Source organism: Cornus florida, unplaced genomic scaffold (assembly GCF_030987335.1).
Source record: "Cornus florida cultivar Cherokee Brave unplaced genomic scaffold, ASM3098733v1 CherokeeBrave_3.0.0_Hap2_Chr08, whole genome shotgun sequence".
In the NCBI taxonomy this organism is placed as follows: Eukaryota; Viridiplantae; Streptophyta; class Magnoliopsida; order Cornales; family Cornaceae; genus Cornus; species Cornus florida.
In genome coordinates this window covers 25,607,679-25,628,089 of record NW_026775578.1, presented here as the reverse complement: position 1 = coordinate 25,628,089, position 20,411 = coordinate 25,607,679, and the positions used below count along the sequence as shown (strand labels likewise).

Below are 20,411 nucleotides of genomic sequence, written 5' to 3'. Positions count from 1 at the left end.
TTTTTATTTTTTTTTTTTAGTTAAAGCAGATATGAGTAATTTGTGAACAAGAAATCCTTTAGAGCTCCAGTGAGTAGAACACCATCAGTTCCTTCCACTTACAAGTTCTTAACAAATTCAAAAATCTGAACATGAGTCCAGTCAAATAAGTCACAAATTCAGAAAGCTGACGAATCAAAACAAGATGGTTGGAAGTTGCCCATAGCATATCAAATAGTAACGGAGAGATGTTATAATTGAGGTTAACTGCCACCCGAATATAACCATTGTTATAGATTTTGATCTTTTGCTTGTCTTTGTTGAGTGTCTTTTATATTACATTTTTTTCCAAAATAGCACTATATATATATATATATAGCTACATTGTTTGTTATGCGATGTATTATGTGGTTGGTTGCTGTATATATGCTACATTATTTGTTGTGCTATGTCTTACGGTATGTGATTCAACTGTTGTATATTTGAATTCATTGTCCCCTTCGCAACCTAGATTTGAATTTAGAAATTAGACTTGAATTGTCCGTCTCATATTAGATGTCTATATTTAGAAATGAGAGTTTTTAAGGGTATTATCCTCTTTTAAAATTACCAGTCCTTTTTAGTTTGGATATGTATAGTTACCAAGTTTGAAATTTTTTTTTTTTTTTTTTTTGATAAGTAAAAATATATTAGAAAAACGTTCAAAAGGGGAACACGTCCCTAATACAAGAGAAAAGATCTAAGGACCGATAGAATCCAAGTGACCAAAGAAATCATCAATCGAGGAGCATGTACTTCCTCTAACATAAAAGAATAAGGAACGAAGAATATGAATTTTTAAATTAGCTAAGGACGATTCTTTTCCTTCAAAGGATTTGTTATTTCTCTCACGCCACAAACACCACCAGACACAATGAGGAACAATCTTCCAATAAGCACGAGCTTGTTTCTTAACAGGACAGCTTTTCCAAGCGTTAATCAATTGAGAGGAGTGCTTAGGCATTACCCAAAAAATACCGAAAATGCTGAAAATCAAACTCCAACAACCAAACGCCACAGGACAATGCAAAAGAATGTGATCCACGGATTCACTATCATCTTTGCATAAACAACACCAATTAACAATGATGTTGCCTCTCTTTCTCAAATTGTCCAAAATCAAATTTGAAATTTTTTTAAAACATAGAAAGGATAATGATGAATAGATAAGACTTATTTGTGGGACGTCTAAAAATGAAATCGTGAACCATTAACATGTGACGGTGGTAGTATTTTTTATAATATTTTGAAAGAAACATCATGCTTCGTGATGGACTGCGAGTGGCCGAGATGAGCAGTTGGACCAAAGTCCAAGTCATACTCACCAGAAGGTCTGGGCCGGGTTGGCTCGACAAAGGGCTCGGGCCAGACTGAAGCCTGGTGAGCTCGGGCTGGACTTTGGGCTTAGGCCATTTTGTCGCTTTTCACCATATCGTCGGTATAAATGAAAGAAAGTAGTGTCAGTCGCATTACTGCAAGAAAATCGTGAGAAGGGTATGGCCGACGAAATCAACGGCATATTGTTCCGACACATCGCTCCACAAGCTCACTTCTCCGATTCGTCCACTACTACTTTTCCGATTTGCCCTCGTCTTCAGACAAGTACTCACAACTCTCTGTCTCTCTTAAACCCTAGATATACATACATACGCACTTGTATCTATAGATCCCCAATTTGATTATCTACTGCTGCTAATCTTCAATTCTTGCTTTTGTATTTTCATTTTTAGTTCCTGCTTTGTTATATAATTCAAGATTGTTTGCACCTTGCGAACTGTGATTCTCTTTTAGATGATTAGATAGAGCACTGAACTGAAATTATATATGTTTTTTTTTCCCTTAATTCTGGAGTTTTATTTTGTTTGTGTGTGTCAATTGTTGTAAAATGTTTTGTGATTAGTTTACTGATGCTGATTGATGTGATCAAACTAATTTTATTTTGTTTGGTGTGTGAATAGATACAAAAACTTTTCTGATTGATGTACTGATGGTAGTTTATAGATGGATGTGATCAAACTGGTTCATGCAATCCCGTCAGAATGATTTTCTCTTATTTTTTAAGTTATTTTTCACTCTTGTGTATTTAATTTTGCCTCTGGTTATTTTGGAATATTGGTTAATATCTTATATATATATATATATATAGCTGAAGCACCCCTTGTACATCTGAGAATCTGAAAAAAAAAATCCTATAAGCTTATGGTTGTAACTTGTAAGGAATGTTTTGTGAGAATGAAAATGTTTATTGTGGTAGTTTTAAGCACACAATAATACTTCTATGAAATTACATTGGCAAACGAATGCCAACTGTATTTTTTTGCTTGTGATTTATTATTATTATTATTATTATTATTATTATTATTATTATTATTCGGTTGTCCCAATGGAGCTTTGGGAATTATTGGCTATATTTGAGCATTTATATGGTGTGGTTCTAATAAATTTTTCTTGCTGCAAGTCTCTGGCCTTGGCCTATGAGTAAAGTTAGTAAATTACATAATTTGTATCCATCAAATGGTAGTCACCCTTTCCTTGTCAAAGACCAATATGATATCTAAGATGTATGATATCTAAGATGTGTTGCTTCCTTCTGAAAATTCCATACTACTTTAGAGGAGCTGAAGATCATGTGAGAGTTCTTTGGCAAAAATGAAATGGAAATTCAAGTGAAAGATATTGTAAGCTCTAACAAGGAGTGAAATTTTATTTTATTTTTTATAAGTGACTAGGGATGATTTTTTGGGCATTGTTGGTGACATGCACTTAGACCTAGGGCTGCAAGTTGGGCTGGCCCAACCCAGCCCAGTCCCAACCCAACCTCAACCCGAAATCAGGTTGGGTTGGGCCAGCCTGAATTCTACCCAAAATGGGTTATGTCCATAACCCAGCCCGAATATTTTGGGCAGGTCAGCCGGGTTTCACGGGTCTTTCTTTTTTTTTTTTTTTTTGGGTACAAATATGCAAATTAAAAACACAATCATTCTTATTCTTTATTCAATAGCTTAATATATAATTTTAAACACCCCTTTAAATAAATAATTTACACAATAAAGCCTCTCAACCTGAAAAAATTAAAAGAATAGAGAAGAAGAAAAGTTTTAGGTTCTTACCTTCGAGATTATACAGTTAAATCAGATGAGAACTAGCAACCACTTGATCGGCCTACTCAACTTCCTCACCTTCCTGCCATCAATCCCCATCCTGAGTAGCGGCATATGGCTGAGCAGCAGGGCCAACAATACGGACTTAAAGAGAAAGAAGAGAGAGGAGAGAGAAGGGAGACGAAAAAATAATAATAATAATTCAAGAGCATGAGTTTTTCTCTCCCTCCTTTGCCTATAAGAGGAAAAAAATGAAGGGAAAAAAAAGAGAGAGAAAGAGAAAGAAGAGAGAGGAGAGAGAAGGGAGACAAAAAAAATTAAAAATAATAATTTTTTTATTTTATTTTGGGTTTTGGGTTGGGTTGGGTTCAAAAACCCAAACATTCCTGGGTATTGAGAAAACCCAATCCAATTTGAGCCCGATTTGTGAATTCAAAAGCCCAAATTTCAAAATTTCTAGGCTGGGTTTGGGTTGGGCTGGGTTAGCTTGCCCAAGTTGCACCCCTACTTAGGCCTGGCACCCAAACAATAAGTCAAAGCCCACATGGTTGTTTATATGATGTCCTGTTTGTAGTTGTTACCCTGCCATAGCAAGTTTCAATTCAGGAGCAAACCTTTCTTGCACTAACAATTTGTTGGCTTTTGTTCGGCTATATAGTTACTTTACAAATCATGATGTTGCTTACCATTATGTTGTAGTCGTCTTCATTTCTAGAAGAGTTTCTTTTATTGGCAATTAGATGAGGAATGGGTGATTGTACTTCAAATCAAATTAACTTCTACTTTAAGACTATAAATTCATTTAATCCACATATTGCCATATTTTTATTTTACCATCTCAATTCATGACAATTTTGGATCATGTCATTCTTTCTCAGTAATGCAATCATTAGTTGTTGTTGCATATGGTCAAACCATTAGAGTCAATTTGCTCTTATTTTATCTTCAATTAGTACTACAAACCTTTTCAAGAATGTATTTATTTTTAATTTTTTCCTTCTCAACATTTATCACAAACTACGTATTTTAACCACACTCATTTTAAGAAAGTGTTGATTTCTTTGCTGTCCAAAATTTTGTTCAAGGGTAATTACCATTACATTCTCTGAGGTTTGGATTTTGCACCTTCAGCCGAATATTTGACCATAATTTTGTTCAATTTCCCCTGAGGTTTGGTCAAAATTATGGATTTTCCCTAGCCATTTGTAGTCCATTTAATGCATTATCTCTATTCGAATGCTGAAACTACTTTCTTTGTAACTAATTGACACAACTACCCTTGAAAATCATTTAAATGACAAATATAACCAATTTTTAAATGACAAATATACGCTTTATCTTTATCCAAATTTTCAATTCATACCTTCTTTCTTTTGTCTTCTCCAGTTTGTCTCTCTGAAATTATACCTGAACAGTTTCTCCAATTTTTCTCTAACTTTTAATATACATATGACCTTACAGACTTCAGAGAGCCCTTTCTCTCTCCACAACTGCCCAACCACCATCATCACATCCACTGATCCACTCTCTCTTTCTTCTCTCAACCACCGCCCCCACTCTTCTCTCTTTCTCTCCCCCTCTCTCCCTCCACAACTACCATCATAACCCACCACCACCAGCCCCCACTTCTGTAACAAAACCTTTCAATTCACCTCACTTTCCATTTTTGAAGCCCACAAATCTACTCATGAGTCATGATCCGCATAAGCATCTTTAAACCTTAAATTCAACTTGTACAATCCCTAGATTGGCTTGATTTCATTATTTACTACCAAGCAGGCGGTTTTTTAGACAATGCCATATTTATGGTCACCTTTGCATGCTTTTGGCTTTTGTGACGCCCATCAGTTTGAATATAAATGTGACCGTAAATCCAAAATTTGAATTGTTCATGTATTTCATTCACAAACATCATAACCTACTTTTTTTCGTCCAATTCTCATACAAAATTGTTATCAACGGTAGAAGACACAAAAAATCTCAGGCGTCGGGAAACTGGAAACGACAACCAAGGAATTGTTGCCAGAATTTGGAATGAAGTGGTGAGTGAGGAAAGTAACAGATGGTGGAAGGATGTAATACCCCGATAATTTTAAAAGATTTATTAATTAGGATTAATTATTTTATTTTATTTTTCAATGATTTATTTTATTTTATTAAGTGCTAGATTAATTATCTTATTTTAATTAAGTTATATTTCGTGATTATGTATGATGATTGATTGTTTGTGTGGTTGATTATTGATTGAATTATTGGTGTGTTGATTTTATTGGTATTATATGACTTAGTTGTAAATTCTTGTTTGTTTATGTGCTTCATGTAATTAGTATTTTAATTTCTGTATTTAATTAATTATCTTATTTATTTAAATTAATTGGATTGGGCTTAAGGAAAGTTGGACCAAAAGATGTGGTCTTGGGCTTGTATGAAACCTTATTGGGTTAATTAATGAAGGTCCGTGGTTATTTAATTATTTAAATGATCACTTTTGTATCAATTATATATATATATATATATATATATATATATATATATATAATTAATTAATAATTGTTATGGAAAGATATATATATAGATATATATTTATTGATATTTATAAGTATATATGATTTAATTAACTAATGAGTTAATTATGGAAGGAATATATATTTATATATATATATGTTTATAGATATAAATTATTTAAAGATTATTATTTTAATTCATAATACTAGTTGGAATAGGATTTGGAATTTAAGATGTATAAAAATACACATAAGGCTTTAGGGTTAAAGGTTTTACACGTTAGAAAAATAAAACAGACAGAGAGAGAGGAAGAAGAAGGGCTGACAAGGAGGAGGTCGGATCTGAAAATGAGGACGTCGGAATTGGAAGAGATAATTAAAGCTTAAAGCGTCGGTTTCGTTTCGAAACCTTCAGGCGAGTTTTCTCTAACTTTCCTCTTAGAACTCATAAGGATTTCACCTTGAGTATCAAGGCTTTAATTAAATTTATTTGTTTAAAAATTATGGTTAGATCGGAATAATTAAAAAGTATAAACTATCACTTCCTTTATGCCGCATCCAATGGTCATAAATGAGTGCGCAAATGAACACGCTCACACTAGATTATTTTCTATTAACTATAATAGATGTAAGGCCCAGATCAGCGAGTGCACCATCTTCTCATGGTCTGCAATACACCAAATAATCCCATAGTTGACCAGACCACTTCTATGGTCCAGATACACATGCGCACCAAAGTTTTATGCGCCGCGATGCACCATATCAATTCACATAAGTTTAATTAATCAAATGGCCCTAATTGGCGTATACACCCTATTATCCTACACCGTGCCGCACTGGATCAATTCTTTATTGTGCCGCCGCTCCACATGCGCCAGTTACCTAGTATATATATATATATATATATATATATATATATATATATAATTATTTTCCTAACAAATAATAGGAAAATAAATCCTAATAAATTCCTAAAAATATCAGAAAAATCCAGAAAATTACAGAACAATTCTAGAAAATAAAGAAACCATAATTAACTCTCTTGGGTCACAAATCCACCTATAGATTGATTTTAAAATATACATAACACCTATATATATCAATTAAAATCCAATAATCTAAAAATCAAATATAATAGTTTATACTTTTTAATTATTCCGATCTAACCATAATTTTTAAACAAATAAATTTAATTAAAGCCTTGATACTCAAGGTGAAATCCTTATGAGTTCTAAGAGGAAAGTTAGAGAAAACTCGCCTGAAGGTTTCGAAACGAAACCGACGCTTTAAGCTTTAATTATCTCTTCCAATTCCGACGTCCTCATTTTCAGATCCGACCTCCTCCTTGTCAGCCCTTCTTCTTCCTCTCTCTCTGTCTGTTTTATTTTTCTAACGTGTAAAACCTTTAACCCTAAAGCCTTATGTGTATTTTTATACATCTTAAATTCCAAATCCTATTCCAACTAGTATTATGAATTAAAATAATAATCTTTAAATAATTTATATCTATAAACATATATATATATATAAATATATATTCCTTCCATAATTAACTCATTAGTTAATTAAATCATATATACTTATAAATATCAATAAATATATATCTATATATATATCTTTCCATAACAATTATTAATTAATTATATTTATATATATATATATATATATATATATATATATATATATATAATTGATACAAAAGTGATCATTTAAATAATTAAATAACCACGGACCTTCATTAATTAACCCAATAAGGTTTCATACAAGCCCAAGACCACATCTTTTGGTCCAACTTTCCTTAAGCCCAATCCAATTAATTTAAATAAATAAGATAATTAATTAAATACAGAAATTAAAATACTAATTACATGAAGCACATAAACAAACAAGAATTTACAACTAAGTCATATAATACCAATAAAATCAACACACCAATAATTCAATCAATAATCAACCACACAAACAATCAATCATCATACATAATCACGAAATATAACTTAATTAAAATAAGATAATTAATCTAGCACTCAATAAAATAAAATAAATCATTGAAAAATAAAATAAAATAATTAATCCTAATTAATAAATCTTTTAAAATTATCGGGGTATTACATTCTTCCCCCCTAACAAACGGAATTCCGTCCTCGGAATTCACAAATCCATGAAATAAAACTTTGATTATTTAATTTCAAATTTCATTATTCCTTTTATCCGTGTGGAAATTAACCCATCCACACATATTCATTATTAGCAGACACATCACGTAATTAGCTAATTCCATATTTATATAATTGATAAATATAAGTACACACTAGAGACTCTCACTGGACTAAAGCAGTTTCAACCGGATAGTGGGTAGCTCATGTAAAACGCACACAAAGGTGGTTACGAGTCCTCCTTCTACCAGAGCCCACACATCCTTAAACCCAGCTACCCATCTCAATCGGCAATATACGCCTCCATCCTAACCACTGATCCTGAGACTCAAGCTTATATCATGGCCCATATATGTGTGTGTGTATGTGTGTATATATATATATATATATATATAAAATCCATTATATCCACATAAAAGTAAACTATCCAACCATATTATTTCAATGGCATACCATCCAACTATTCCGTTGACCTGACACGAATAAGTAGGACTTAACGCTATGGTTAATCCGTTCCCTTATAAATATATAGGTAGGACTTAACTTCGTTGGTTAATCCGTCCCTGAAATGCCACCGTCCCATACCGGTGTATTAAACCATACAATTCATAAATAAATAGGTAGGACTTAACTATTCCGTTAATCCGTCCCTAAAATACCTCCATATTATTTTATTGGTGCATAAATCCATAAAACCCATACTTCAAAATTAGGGGAAGACTCAACGATTTACCAATACCTTCTAAATCGGTGTTTTACCATTTTCCTGATAAGACTCAATGATTTACCATTAGGACACACTAACGGACCGAATATAGAATACAATGAATCCTAAACTTAAGCTCTAAGTAAAAGAGTACACAACGCGGAAGTCACACAACGAAAGACACCCTAGGGACACTTGAACCTGGAGTGCTCTGATACCAACTGTGATACCCCCTAATTTTGGAACACGGATTGATCAAGTCCGCGCACAAAATCAAGGGGTATCAAAACAATTTAAGTATTTAACAAGCACAGAATACAAAGAAGAATAATAAAGAATAAATAAACCGCTGAAGAAAACCAATAAATAAATATTACTTAATGATTCTCCAACAATTACAATTCGGAAATCCCATAGTTGACCAGACCACTTCTATGGTCCAGATACACATGCGCACCAAAGTTTTATGCGCCGCGATGCACCATATCAATTCACATAAGTTTAATTAATCAAATGGCCCTAATTGGCGTATACACCCTATTATCCTACACCGCGCCGCACTGGATCAATTCTTTATTGTGCCGCCGCTCCACATGCGCCAGTTACCTAGTATATATATATATATATATAATTATTTTCCTAACAAATAATAGGAAAATAAATCCTAATAAATTCCTAAAAATATCAGAAAAATTCCAGAAAATTACAGAACAATTCTAGAAAATAAAGAAACCATAATTAACTCTCTTGGGTCACAAATCCACCTATAGATTGATTTTAAAATATACATAACACCTATATATATCAATTAAAATCCAATAATCTAAAAATCAAATATAACAACTGTGATACCCCCTAATTTTGGAACACGGATTGATCAAGTCCGCGCACAAAATCAAGGGATATCAAAACAATTTAAGTATTTAACAAGCACAGAATACAAAGAAGAATAATAAAGAATAAATAAACCGCTGAAGAAAACCAATAAATTAATATTACTTAATGATTCTCCAACAATTACAATTCGGAAATCCCATAACTCAAGGACCCCTTAAAACATTATCCAATAATCCAATACTATTTAAAAGTACACAAGATGAATAGACGAATGACAGTCTCCCAGCTGCGGATCCTCAACCTCGAGACTGGAACCTCTAATAACCTGAAAAATAAATCGTGGGTTAAACCCTACGAGCAAGTTCACTCTACCAGGCCTCTGAAAACCAATAAGCAGATCATCTCTGATCAAAACCAAACCTAATAAAGTTTTAACTTTAATAAAGCACGATATACATGTCTAATGATTTTAATTGTTTAAATCACATATCCAAAATTCAAGTTTTGACAAATCATCCACGTCTTCCCCAATATTATTTTATTAATGTAAAATAATACACTAACCAGTAAGTACTAAACTATTCTCATTTAAGAATATCTAACCCTAATCCAATCCATACGTACAACAACCATAGATGATATTTTAATCATCTAACACATAACAACGTAATTATGCTTTGGCAAATCAACCATGCCATTGTAAATATTTTTATTTATATATTGGCAATTCAACCATGCCTCCATAAGTATATTTATTTATACATTGGCAATTCAACCATGCCTCCATGTATGTATATTTATACATTGGCAATTCAACCATGCCTCCACAGGTATATTTATTCATACATTTAATTAGCAATTCATCCATACTTTCCATATATGTATTCTATTCATACAAATATTTAGGTAATATATTTAATCATTTGACAATTCATCCATGCCCACACTTTAACCATGAATTAACTTTAAAATTAACAATACGCTAAATCATACATAGCCATCACATGCATATTATACGCATATCATTAATTTAACAACCAGCCTATTAAGATATGCCAAATAAGAATGATAATATTAATCATCTTAAATGATTTATATATATATATACCTACACATATGTTATTTAATGTATATATGTGTTTAACACCTTCTTTAATAATCCTTGATTATTTAAAATCAATATACATACATATATATATATATATATATATATATATATATATATTCATCCTTCCATACAACTCATAGACAAATTAAACTATATATACACATATATAAATAATTTTATATATATATATATATATATATATATATATATATATATATATATATATATATACACTTCCTTCCATAACAAATTATTAATTTATTATATTTACACAAATTAGTGCAACAAAATATGTCAGAAATAGTTTCCTTTAAATACTCCATATTGGTTTAAATAGTTTTCCGACACTTTCTCACTAAAACATAAATATCTCCTAGTAGGATGGGAATCTGATAATGAAATTGGTACCATTGGAAAGAAGACGAAAAATCCTTGAATTTGAGCTCAAGAATGACCCAATTTCGATTTAAAATGACTAAGTTATGACCGTTTTAATTTCTAGTGTCGAATTAGGCCAACATAGTTACCCACGCGCGCCCACGTGCTTACTATGCACTTGCACGCGCTGGATTCAAGCCTCCTTGTGTGCTGGTATTGGCTAAGCTCTTTCAGCTACCGTGAGCTCACCACACTGAATCCATCACTTCCTTTATGCCGCATCCAATGGTCATAAATGAGTGCGCAAATGAACACGCTCACACTAGATTATTTTCTATTAACTATAATAGATCTAAGGTCCAGATCAGCGAGTGCACCATCTTCTCATGGTCTGCAATACACCAAATAATCCCATAGTTGACCAGACCACTTCTATGGTCCAGATACACATGCGCACCAAAGTTTTATGCACCGCGATGCACCATATCAATTCACATAAGTTTAATTAATCAAATGGCCCTAATTGGCGTATACACCCTATTATCCTACACCGCGCCGCACTGGATCAATTCTTTATTGTGCCGCCGCTCCACATGCGCCAGTTACCTAGTATATATATATATATATATATATATATATATATATATATATATATATATAATTATTTTCCTAACAAATAATAGGAAAATAAATCCTAATAAATTCCTAAAAATATCAGAAAAATTCCAGAAAATTACAGAACAATTCTAGAAAATAAAGAAACCATAATTAACTCTCTTGGGTCACAAATCCACCTATAGATTGATTTTAAAATATACATAACACCTATATATATCAATTAAAATCCAATAATCTAAAAATCAAATATAATAGTTTATACTTTTTAATTATTCCGATCTAACCATAATTTTTAAACAAATAAATTTAATTAAAGCCTTGATACTCAAGGTGAAATCCTTATGAGTTCTAAGAGGAAAGTTAGAGAAAACTCGCCTGAAGGTTTCGAAACGAAACCGACGCTTTAAGCTTTAATTATCTCTTCCAATTCCGACGTCCTCATTTTCAGATCCGACCTCCTCCTTGTCAGCCCTTCTTCTTCCTCTCTCTCTGTCTGTTTTATTTTTCTAACGTGTAAAACCTTTAACCCTAAAGCCTTATGTGTATTTTTATACATCTTAAATTCCAAATCCTATTCCAACTAGTATTATGAATTAAAATAATAATCTTTAAATAATTTATATCTATAAACATATATATATATAAATATATATTCCTTCCATAATTAACTCATTAGTTAATTAAATCATATATACTTATAAATATCAATAAATATATATCTATATATATATCTTTCCATAACAATTATTAATTAATTAATTATATATATATATATATATATATATATATAATTGATACAAAAGTGATCATTTAAATAATTAAATAACCACGGACCTTCATTAATTAACCCAATAAGGTTTCATACAAGCCCAAGACCACATCTTTTGGTCCAACTTTCCTTAAGCCCAATCCAATTAATTTAAATAAATAAGATAATTAATTAAATACAGAAATTAAAATACTAATTACATGAAGCACATAAACAAACAAGAATTTACAACTAAGTCATATAATACCAATAAAATCAACACACCAATAATTCAATCAATAATCAACCACACAAACAATCAATCATCATACATAATCACGAAATATAACTTAATTAAAATAAGATAATTAATCTAGCACTCAATAAAATAAAATAAATCATTGAAAAATAAAATAAAATAATTAATCCTAATTAATAAATCTTTTAAAATTATCGGGGTATTACATTCTTCACTGTAACGACCCGCTCCACCACATGGTATGATATTGTCCGCTTTGGGCCTGAGCCCGCACGGTTTTGCTCTTGGGCTTCACCCCAAAAGGCCTCATACCAATTGGAGGTGACACACTTACATATAAGCACTTCACCTTTCCTCTACCCAGGCGATGTGGGACTGTGCACCCATAACTCGCCAGTGTGGTAGCCTGACAGTGTCTCTCGCACCCGCCCACGGCACACCCGCCCACAGGGTCATCACAATCCACCCCCCTTGGAGGCCCGACGTCCCCGTCGGCACACTTCCGGCTGGGTCAGGCTCTGATACCAACTGTAACGACCCGCTCCACCACATGGTATGATATTGTCCGCTTTGGGCCTGAGCCCGCACGGTTTTGCTCTTGGGCTTCACCCCAAAAGGCCTCATACCAATTGGAGGTGACACACTTACATATAAGCACTTCACCTTTCCTCTACCCAGGCGATGTGGGACTGTGCACCCATAACTCGCCAGTGTGGTAGCCTGACAGTGTCTCTCGCACCCGCCCACGGCACACCCGCCCACAGGGTCATCACAAAGGATAAAGAGGGGAGAGAACCAAGGATGGTGGCTATGGATATGAGGGAGATATGTGGTGGAGGCGGCGGCGGTCGATGGGTGGAGAAGGGATGGTGGTGAAGCTAGGAGGTGGGTATACATTTTTTTTTAGCCAAAGAAAAAAACACAAAAGTTTGGGAAAAAACTCGCCTTCACAAACCAACTCTTACTATCAATATAACCAAAACAAAACTTATCAAGAAAATATATATATAACCAAAACAAATCCAGCATTCAAACAGTAAATAGTCCCACCAAATCCTATAGATATACTATGTCAAGGATATTCTTGACTTTATAAAATTAGGGTTCTTATGTCTGCCTTTCAGAGCTTATAAGTTGAGGTTTCTGTCATTTTGCAAGAAACATCTACTGTCGTTAGGTTTTTGCAACTTTGACAGGATGCCAGTGTGATTTTGGCCAAAGTTTAATATGAGAATAGAAATTACAAATCTCAGAGGAGGCAAGTGTAATTTATTCTTTGATTAATAAAGCATAAGTGGTCCAGTAGTTGTTGTATGGTATTTACTTCTCATTTCTTAGAAGGATACGTCGATCACAAAATATACTAGAAGCACTATTCAACTTAACTCTTCCTCTTTCTCTTCCAAACTTAATTTTATGAGTAAAAGAATCTCCAATCTTTCCCACTGAATTAAGTTTTAGTTTTTTAAATTTTGTTCATTTATTTATTTCCTTTTTGGGATTAATGGTGAGGTTAGAGGAGTGCTGTTGAAAGCAAAAGATGTTTTTATTTTATTTTTATTTTTTGTTCCCTTTGTTATTTAATTAATTTATTTGTGATGGTTTGTTCAACTCATTGTTAAGTTTTTGCTATGACCTCTTTTCACCCATGTCCGTTGTCACGTGTAGAATTGTCTTTTTTATTTTTGTTACAGTTATAATAAATTAATAATGGCTTTATAAATCAGTTAACGTTCATGCATTTTATATCTTATGGACATGTTTTGAAAAAAATGTGATTTGTTGTTGAAAATTTTCTGTGGTCTAGTTTAAGTAATGTTCTGTCAAATTGTATGGGTTGCAATAGTCTTATTTATTGTTCTATTTACCAAACAGGGAGCTGAAAATTTTAGAAACATGGGTGATGCAATTGATTTATCTGGGGATGGAGGTGTCATCAAGACCATTATAAGGCGATCCAAACCTGATGCGGTTGCCCCATCAGAGGATCTCTCTCTTCTTGATGGTATGCTCATATTGTTAGCATTCATGCATAGTTGTAGTTAAAAGTTATTTTACTTGATCAAAGTGTGAATTTTGTATGCGCAATTGTTTTGTGCACATGATTTACCCTAATTTGTTGCGTTTCAAGAAATAAATGTCAACTGAGTTATTATCTGGAAGTTCACTTTTGTCATTGTTTTCCACGTTTTGTCTTATTTGCAAAAATTTTATTTTTGGTTATCCCTGCATCCATTGTCATCTTATAAATGTGTTCACATTAGTGTGATTAGAATACAATCACTTGTTCTCTATCTGTTGCTATCGCTAGCATGTCACATATTGCTTTACAAATAAACACATGTAAAGGGAATACAAGTTTTGAAGGTCCTTTGTTGGTAGAAGGTAACTGCTAATGATTTTGTGATAAAATATAAAGTTCGCCCAAAGAAATTTTTTTAGTGTTTGTTAGTTGATTCAGGCAAAGCATTTCTTGTTTAAATTTGATTCAGCCCAACCCATCCACTTCCTGTTAACCTTAGATGGCAACTTGGATGGTAGAGCGTTGGCTCTCTATAGTGGATCTAGAGATTTAGATCAGATTTAAGGACCATTATAAGGCCAATTTGGGATGTGTGCGGACCTGTATTAGGTATTCCAAGATTCATATACTGCAAACAGTCTACCAGGAAGATGCCGTTGAGTGATAAAAAATGGCAGGCTATAGTTGAACTGTCTTAAAAAATATAAATTTATCCTTGGGGTGGGTGGGGAGGATTTTGAACTGCCCTTGATGGCTTTAGCATGCATAATTATCTTGGAGCCCTTTACTTAATTACCACTAATAACCAAACAAAGTCCTTAGATCATCACATGGCCAATAGCATTTTCTGTACGACAAGCTAAGTGCTTGCATAAAGTCTCCCTGGCCAAGTTTGTGATGCATGGATGTCGTGTTCAAATTACAATGCCTTGTCCATGGCTCACGTAAGGCTTTTCATTTTTTGAACTCTTCTGCCTTTTGTTTTAACCCTCCCAATAAGTCCATTGATTTTTTTTCTTTTTTCTTTTGATAAGTCCATTGAATTGGTGGTGACCGTGAAAGTTTATCTTACTTTTATGCCTGTCAAAGTACATGGCTACTGATTTGAACAACCTAAGTTTTAAGCTTTTAGTGCAAAGACAGTACTGTCCTTGAAAATGAAAAATAGTTTGCTATAAAAAAGGATAACCTTAATTATTGATTTCCCATGCTGCCCTACCTCAGACAATGGGGGTAGTCCAACCTTTAGGCCTTCTTCATTGTTCGACAATCATTAATTATATACTTGTTTGTTGGGCAGTTCACTATGAAGGCATTCTTGCTGAAACTGGTGAGGTTTTTGATACTACACATGAAGATAATACAGTATTCTCCTTTGAACTTGGGAAAGGCACTGTTATCAAGGCTTGGGACATTGCATTGAGAACAATGAAGGTTAATACACTGTATTGACTTGCAATAGTAGTTCAAATTTCGTTGAACTTTCCAACATATTCTCTTTGTTGGTTCCTTCAGGTTGGCGAGATTGCAAAAATCACTTGCAAGCCAGAATATGCCTATGGCAGTGCTGGTTCTCCACCAGATATTCCCCCCGAGTAAATTTCTTGTTCTATCTATTAAACTTATTGTTTGAAACATGATCTAAGAGATGATGGCTATGTTGAAAGAGTAATGAAAAGATTGTGATGTGGACCACAGTAGGCCACATAAAAGCAGTCTCACCAGAGAATAGAAGCATTGGCCATTGGGTAAAATTGAATTGAATAAGCTTGGCTAGTGACTATCCCGACTAACTTTGGAGATATAAAATCAAATTTACGTGTATCCCAACCATTAAATAGCTTTTGGCAAGAAGGGGGAAAGAATGTGGAGGTAAGTGTGGTTGGTTGGGATGCGTATTATACCCTTTGCCCTTTCTTATAGTTCAAGATACCACCTATATTAATCTAATAGAAATGTTGTGGACTAACTTGCATTATTTTTGCATGGTTAGGGATAGCTGTTATAAATTGTTACACATGGATGATATCTATCTTTATGTACTTAAACTATATGCTATTTTTTTAATTCATGAAATGCAGCGCAACCCTTATTTTCGAGGTGGAGTTGGCAGCGTGCAAGCCTCGGAAGGGTTATAGTCTGGGAAGTGTTTCAGACGAGAGGGCTAGGCTAGAGTGAGTCACATTCCTTTTGTCATTTTCTTTTACTTGTGTTTTTTTTTTCCAGCAGCCGTTTTCTTTTAATTATTGTTTTCTTATTGTTTAGCTGAGCCTTTTATTATTCTGAGGTCTACCAATTTTCAACTAGTCCTATGATTGTTTACGTTGGATGTTGAACACTTTGTATATCAGAGAGCTGAAGAAGCAGAGGGAGATTGCAGCTGCAATCAAAGAGGAAGAAAAGAAGAAGAGAGAAGAAGCTAAAGCTGCTGCAGCTGCTCGAATGCAAGCTAAGTTGCAATCCAAGAAAGGGGGACAAGGAAAGGGAAAAGGGAAAGCAAAATAGAGTCATCTCACTTCCCTTTGAACAGAAATATCATTTTAAAGAAACTCACTTGTTCTACTGATGTTTAGAAGAGTTTGGAAAAAACAAAAAACAGAATTACAATTATGAAATAAATGTACTTGTATCTCGTATTTTCTTTATCAACCAATTACTTCTCTAATTGATTGTCGGGCTCGTTGAGCCTTAATACAGAAGCGGGTGAGTAGTGTTGGCATTCTCCTCATTTGATATTCCTTGTGAACTCGATTCTGGACAGTCTCGGTATGCGTTATATGGATGAAAACGTCCATTCTAAACCTTTAATTGTTTTTCCTTTGGTAGATGAATGTTTATGGGGGCATCTGGATTTGAACACTTAATTTATAAGGTGCAACTGGTGTTTCATTGTTTGAGGGCTTTATGTTAGGGACTAGGGCAAAGGATATGTCACACGTGAACTCAACACTAACACGCCCCTATTGGACACAACCAGAGGGCTAGGAGTACTCAACCATCGCTTGCTATCACTTGTAGGCTTGTAGCGGAATTTGTTATGGCCGTTCACAAATGGGCTTCGCAATGTCCCCACAACGGCCCGCTGAATTGCGCGGGCTAGAAAAAAAAAAAAAAAAAAAACCCAAAAATGGGTTATTTTGTGTAAAAATAAAATAAAATTCATTAAATAAAAAATATATTGTTAGGCACCGTTTGTCCAAAAATAAATTTGATTTGGGCCAAAAAAAAATTAAAAAACCCTAAACCCAAAAAAAATTAAAAATTCATTTTTCTTCTATAAATAACCCAACTCCTACCACCATTCACCTCACATCTAACCCATCTTTATTCTTTACCATTCAAACTACTTTTTTTTTTTTTTTCCTAAATGGAGGAAATTTTTAGGGTAAAGTGCAAAAAAACCCCTTCAACTATTGGCCATGTGCAATTAACCCCCCGATCTACTAATTTGACATATAACCCCTTCGAACTAATCAATTTAGTGTAATTAACCCCCTTCGGTGAAGCCGGTTGACTTTGGCCGTGAAGACGCACGTGATGTGTCACGTGACAAACCAAATTTCTTGAAATGACCATACAACCCTTTACCTTTACACCCAAAACCACTTAAAACACCCAAACACGCCCTTATACTAAATACATACTGTTCATCGTCAATAAAACAGACGATACCATCACCACCGTCCCGTCCGTTCCCACAACTACACCTTCGAGGATGAAAATGGCCTGTGAGACAGATCCGGCTGTGAGGATCGAAATGACCGGCGAGATAGATCTGGGTCTTGGACTTGGATTTGCAGCGCGGCAAGCTTAAGGATGTTGATGGCAGTGAAAAGCCGGTGAGAACAGATCCGGCTATGGTGGACCGAGCTCGCGGTGGAGGAGGAGACAAGAAAAGAGCTGTGAGAATAGATCTGGCGGCTGTGTGATGAGCTCTTGGTCGGCGCGGAGCCAATGAAGGCAGGTAGTGATGATGGCTGACTCTTGGCCGTGAGGTGCACAAGCTTGGACTCCGATGACCACAAATATCACAACTCAGAATTCGCTTAAGAGGATAAGGGTTTATTTTCCTCAATTTATTCGCACTCTCTCTCTCCTCTCCTCTTTCTCTCTCTATATCGTTTCTGTAATTCTATATACATATATATGCACAAACTGATGATTGTATAATTTTGTGTCTCTGTTTGTGTGCTTTGGTTGATCGGGAGGAATAGTGATTCGTCCGGTGGGGGGCCGGACGGCGATGGTGACTCTGGCGAGGAATGGACCGGCAGTGAAGTGGCGGCAGCGGCGAAATGCAACAGTGAGATTGACGGGCTGGTTCAGCGATGGCTAGGCCGTGGATGACTCGGCGACACTCAGATGAAGCGACGGCTGCAGGGATAAAGCTCGGATGGTGGAGAGGATCGACGAGCAAGGTGGGCTGAACGGCGATGGGCTGGTTCGGCCATGGTTGACTCGCGACGATGGGCTAGTTACGGTTGAACGGCGATGAGCTGGTTGCGACTTCGGCTGTGAGCTTGCGGATGAAGAGACGGTAGTGGGGACGAGCTCGAATGGTGGGCTGAACGGTGATGGGCTGGTTCAGCCATGGTTGACTCACGGCGATGGCCTGATTTTTTTCTCTTTTTTTTTAGAATTTATTTTTTTTAGCTGGTGGTTGCTAAAATTTTCTGAAACGACGTGGCTTTATACAGGGGTAAAATTGTCTTTTACTATTTTCGTTTACACCAATTGGCCGGAGATGTCACATTGGGGGTCAATTACACCAAATTTAATAGTTCAAGGGGGCAAATTGTAGTTCAGGGGGGTTAATTGCACATGGCCAATAGTTGAAGGGGGTTTTTTGCACTTTACCCAAATTTTTATAAAGATATGAACAAAAAAAAACAAAAATACATAGGGGCATACCCCTATTTATAGACATCCCCTAAGGGAAGAAAATGCATAAGCATATGAAAAATAGCCTTAAAGCTATGCAAACATTAATGCTTCGTTTGGTTGGAGGGATGGAAAAATGGATGGATAGAAAAATGGATGGAAGAGATAGGAGGAGGGATGGATGAGATATCCCTAAGGAAGGGAGGGTGTTTTCCCCATTTTATGTTTGGTTGAATGGAATGGATAGTAGAAAAGATGAATGGAGTGATACTTTTTTCTTGTTTGGTTGGAAGGAAGGGAAGGAGAGTTCTTATATTATTTTTACCAATATACCCTTTTATATAAAATTATAATAGGTAGATATTTATTTCGAAGATTTTGAAAAGGTTAAAATTGTAAATTACCAATACATAGGTAGTTATGCCTTCTTTCTCTCCTCTCTTCCCTCCAAAAGTGGGCGGATAGAAAAACATAGAGGAATGAGGGATGCTTCATCCCTCCTTGTTTCCTCCCTTTCTTCCCTTCCCTTCAACCAAACACAAAAATATTCATCCATCCCTCCTCTCATCCATTCCCCCTCAATCCTTCCCTCCAACCAAACATAGCATAAGATAACATCATGTAAACAAAGTCCTACAATATCAAGTGTCTCCCACATGATGCATTTGGCAATCTCCTTAGGATTAGAGCATTTGTCATTATGTACCATATCATTTCTCTCCTTCCAAATGAAGTAAATCATAGCTGTGAACACCAATTTGCAAATTTTATTTCTGGTATTGTTCACTTTAACCTTCTGAACAGAGTCTTCGGCCATCCCTTTGATTGAGAAATATCTCTGTAACTGCCATCTGCACAAAATAGCAAGTTCCATCCAAACCTGCCATGTAAACTCACAGCCAGAAAATAAATGGTCTACCTCTTCCCTTTCTTTGTAGCACAGCCAGTATCTAGAAGCTAAGCTAACCCCTCTTTTTTGCAGATAATCATTAATGAGAACACCATTCTGTAATACCATTACAGCAATGGCAAACCATCTTTGTCTTCCTCCATTCCAACACAAACCAGCCCAAA

The 20,411-nt window shown here is 34.7% G+C and overlaps 1 protein-coding gene across 1 annotated transcript; it reads left to right on the top strand.

The window, feature by feature from the left end:
• Positions 1–1,470: 1,470 nt before the first annotated feature.
• LOC132270912 (peptidyl-prolyl cis-trans isomerase FKBP20-1) lies at positions 1,471–17,121 on the top strand. Its single transcript, XM_059772126.1, has 6 exons — positions 1,471–1,620; positions 14,309–14,438; positions 15,757–15,890; positions 15,972–16,051; positions 16,538–16,630; positions 16,808–17,121. The coding sequence occupies exons 2-6, from the start codon at positions 14,330–14,332 to the stop codon at positions 16,959–16,961; spliced, it is 570 nt and encodes a 189-aa protein (XP_059628109.1). The 5' UTR covers positions 1,471–1,620; positions 14,309–14,329; the 3' UTR covers positions 16,962–17,121.
• The last annotated feature ends 3,290 nt before the right edge of the window (positions 17,122–20,411 follow it).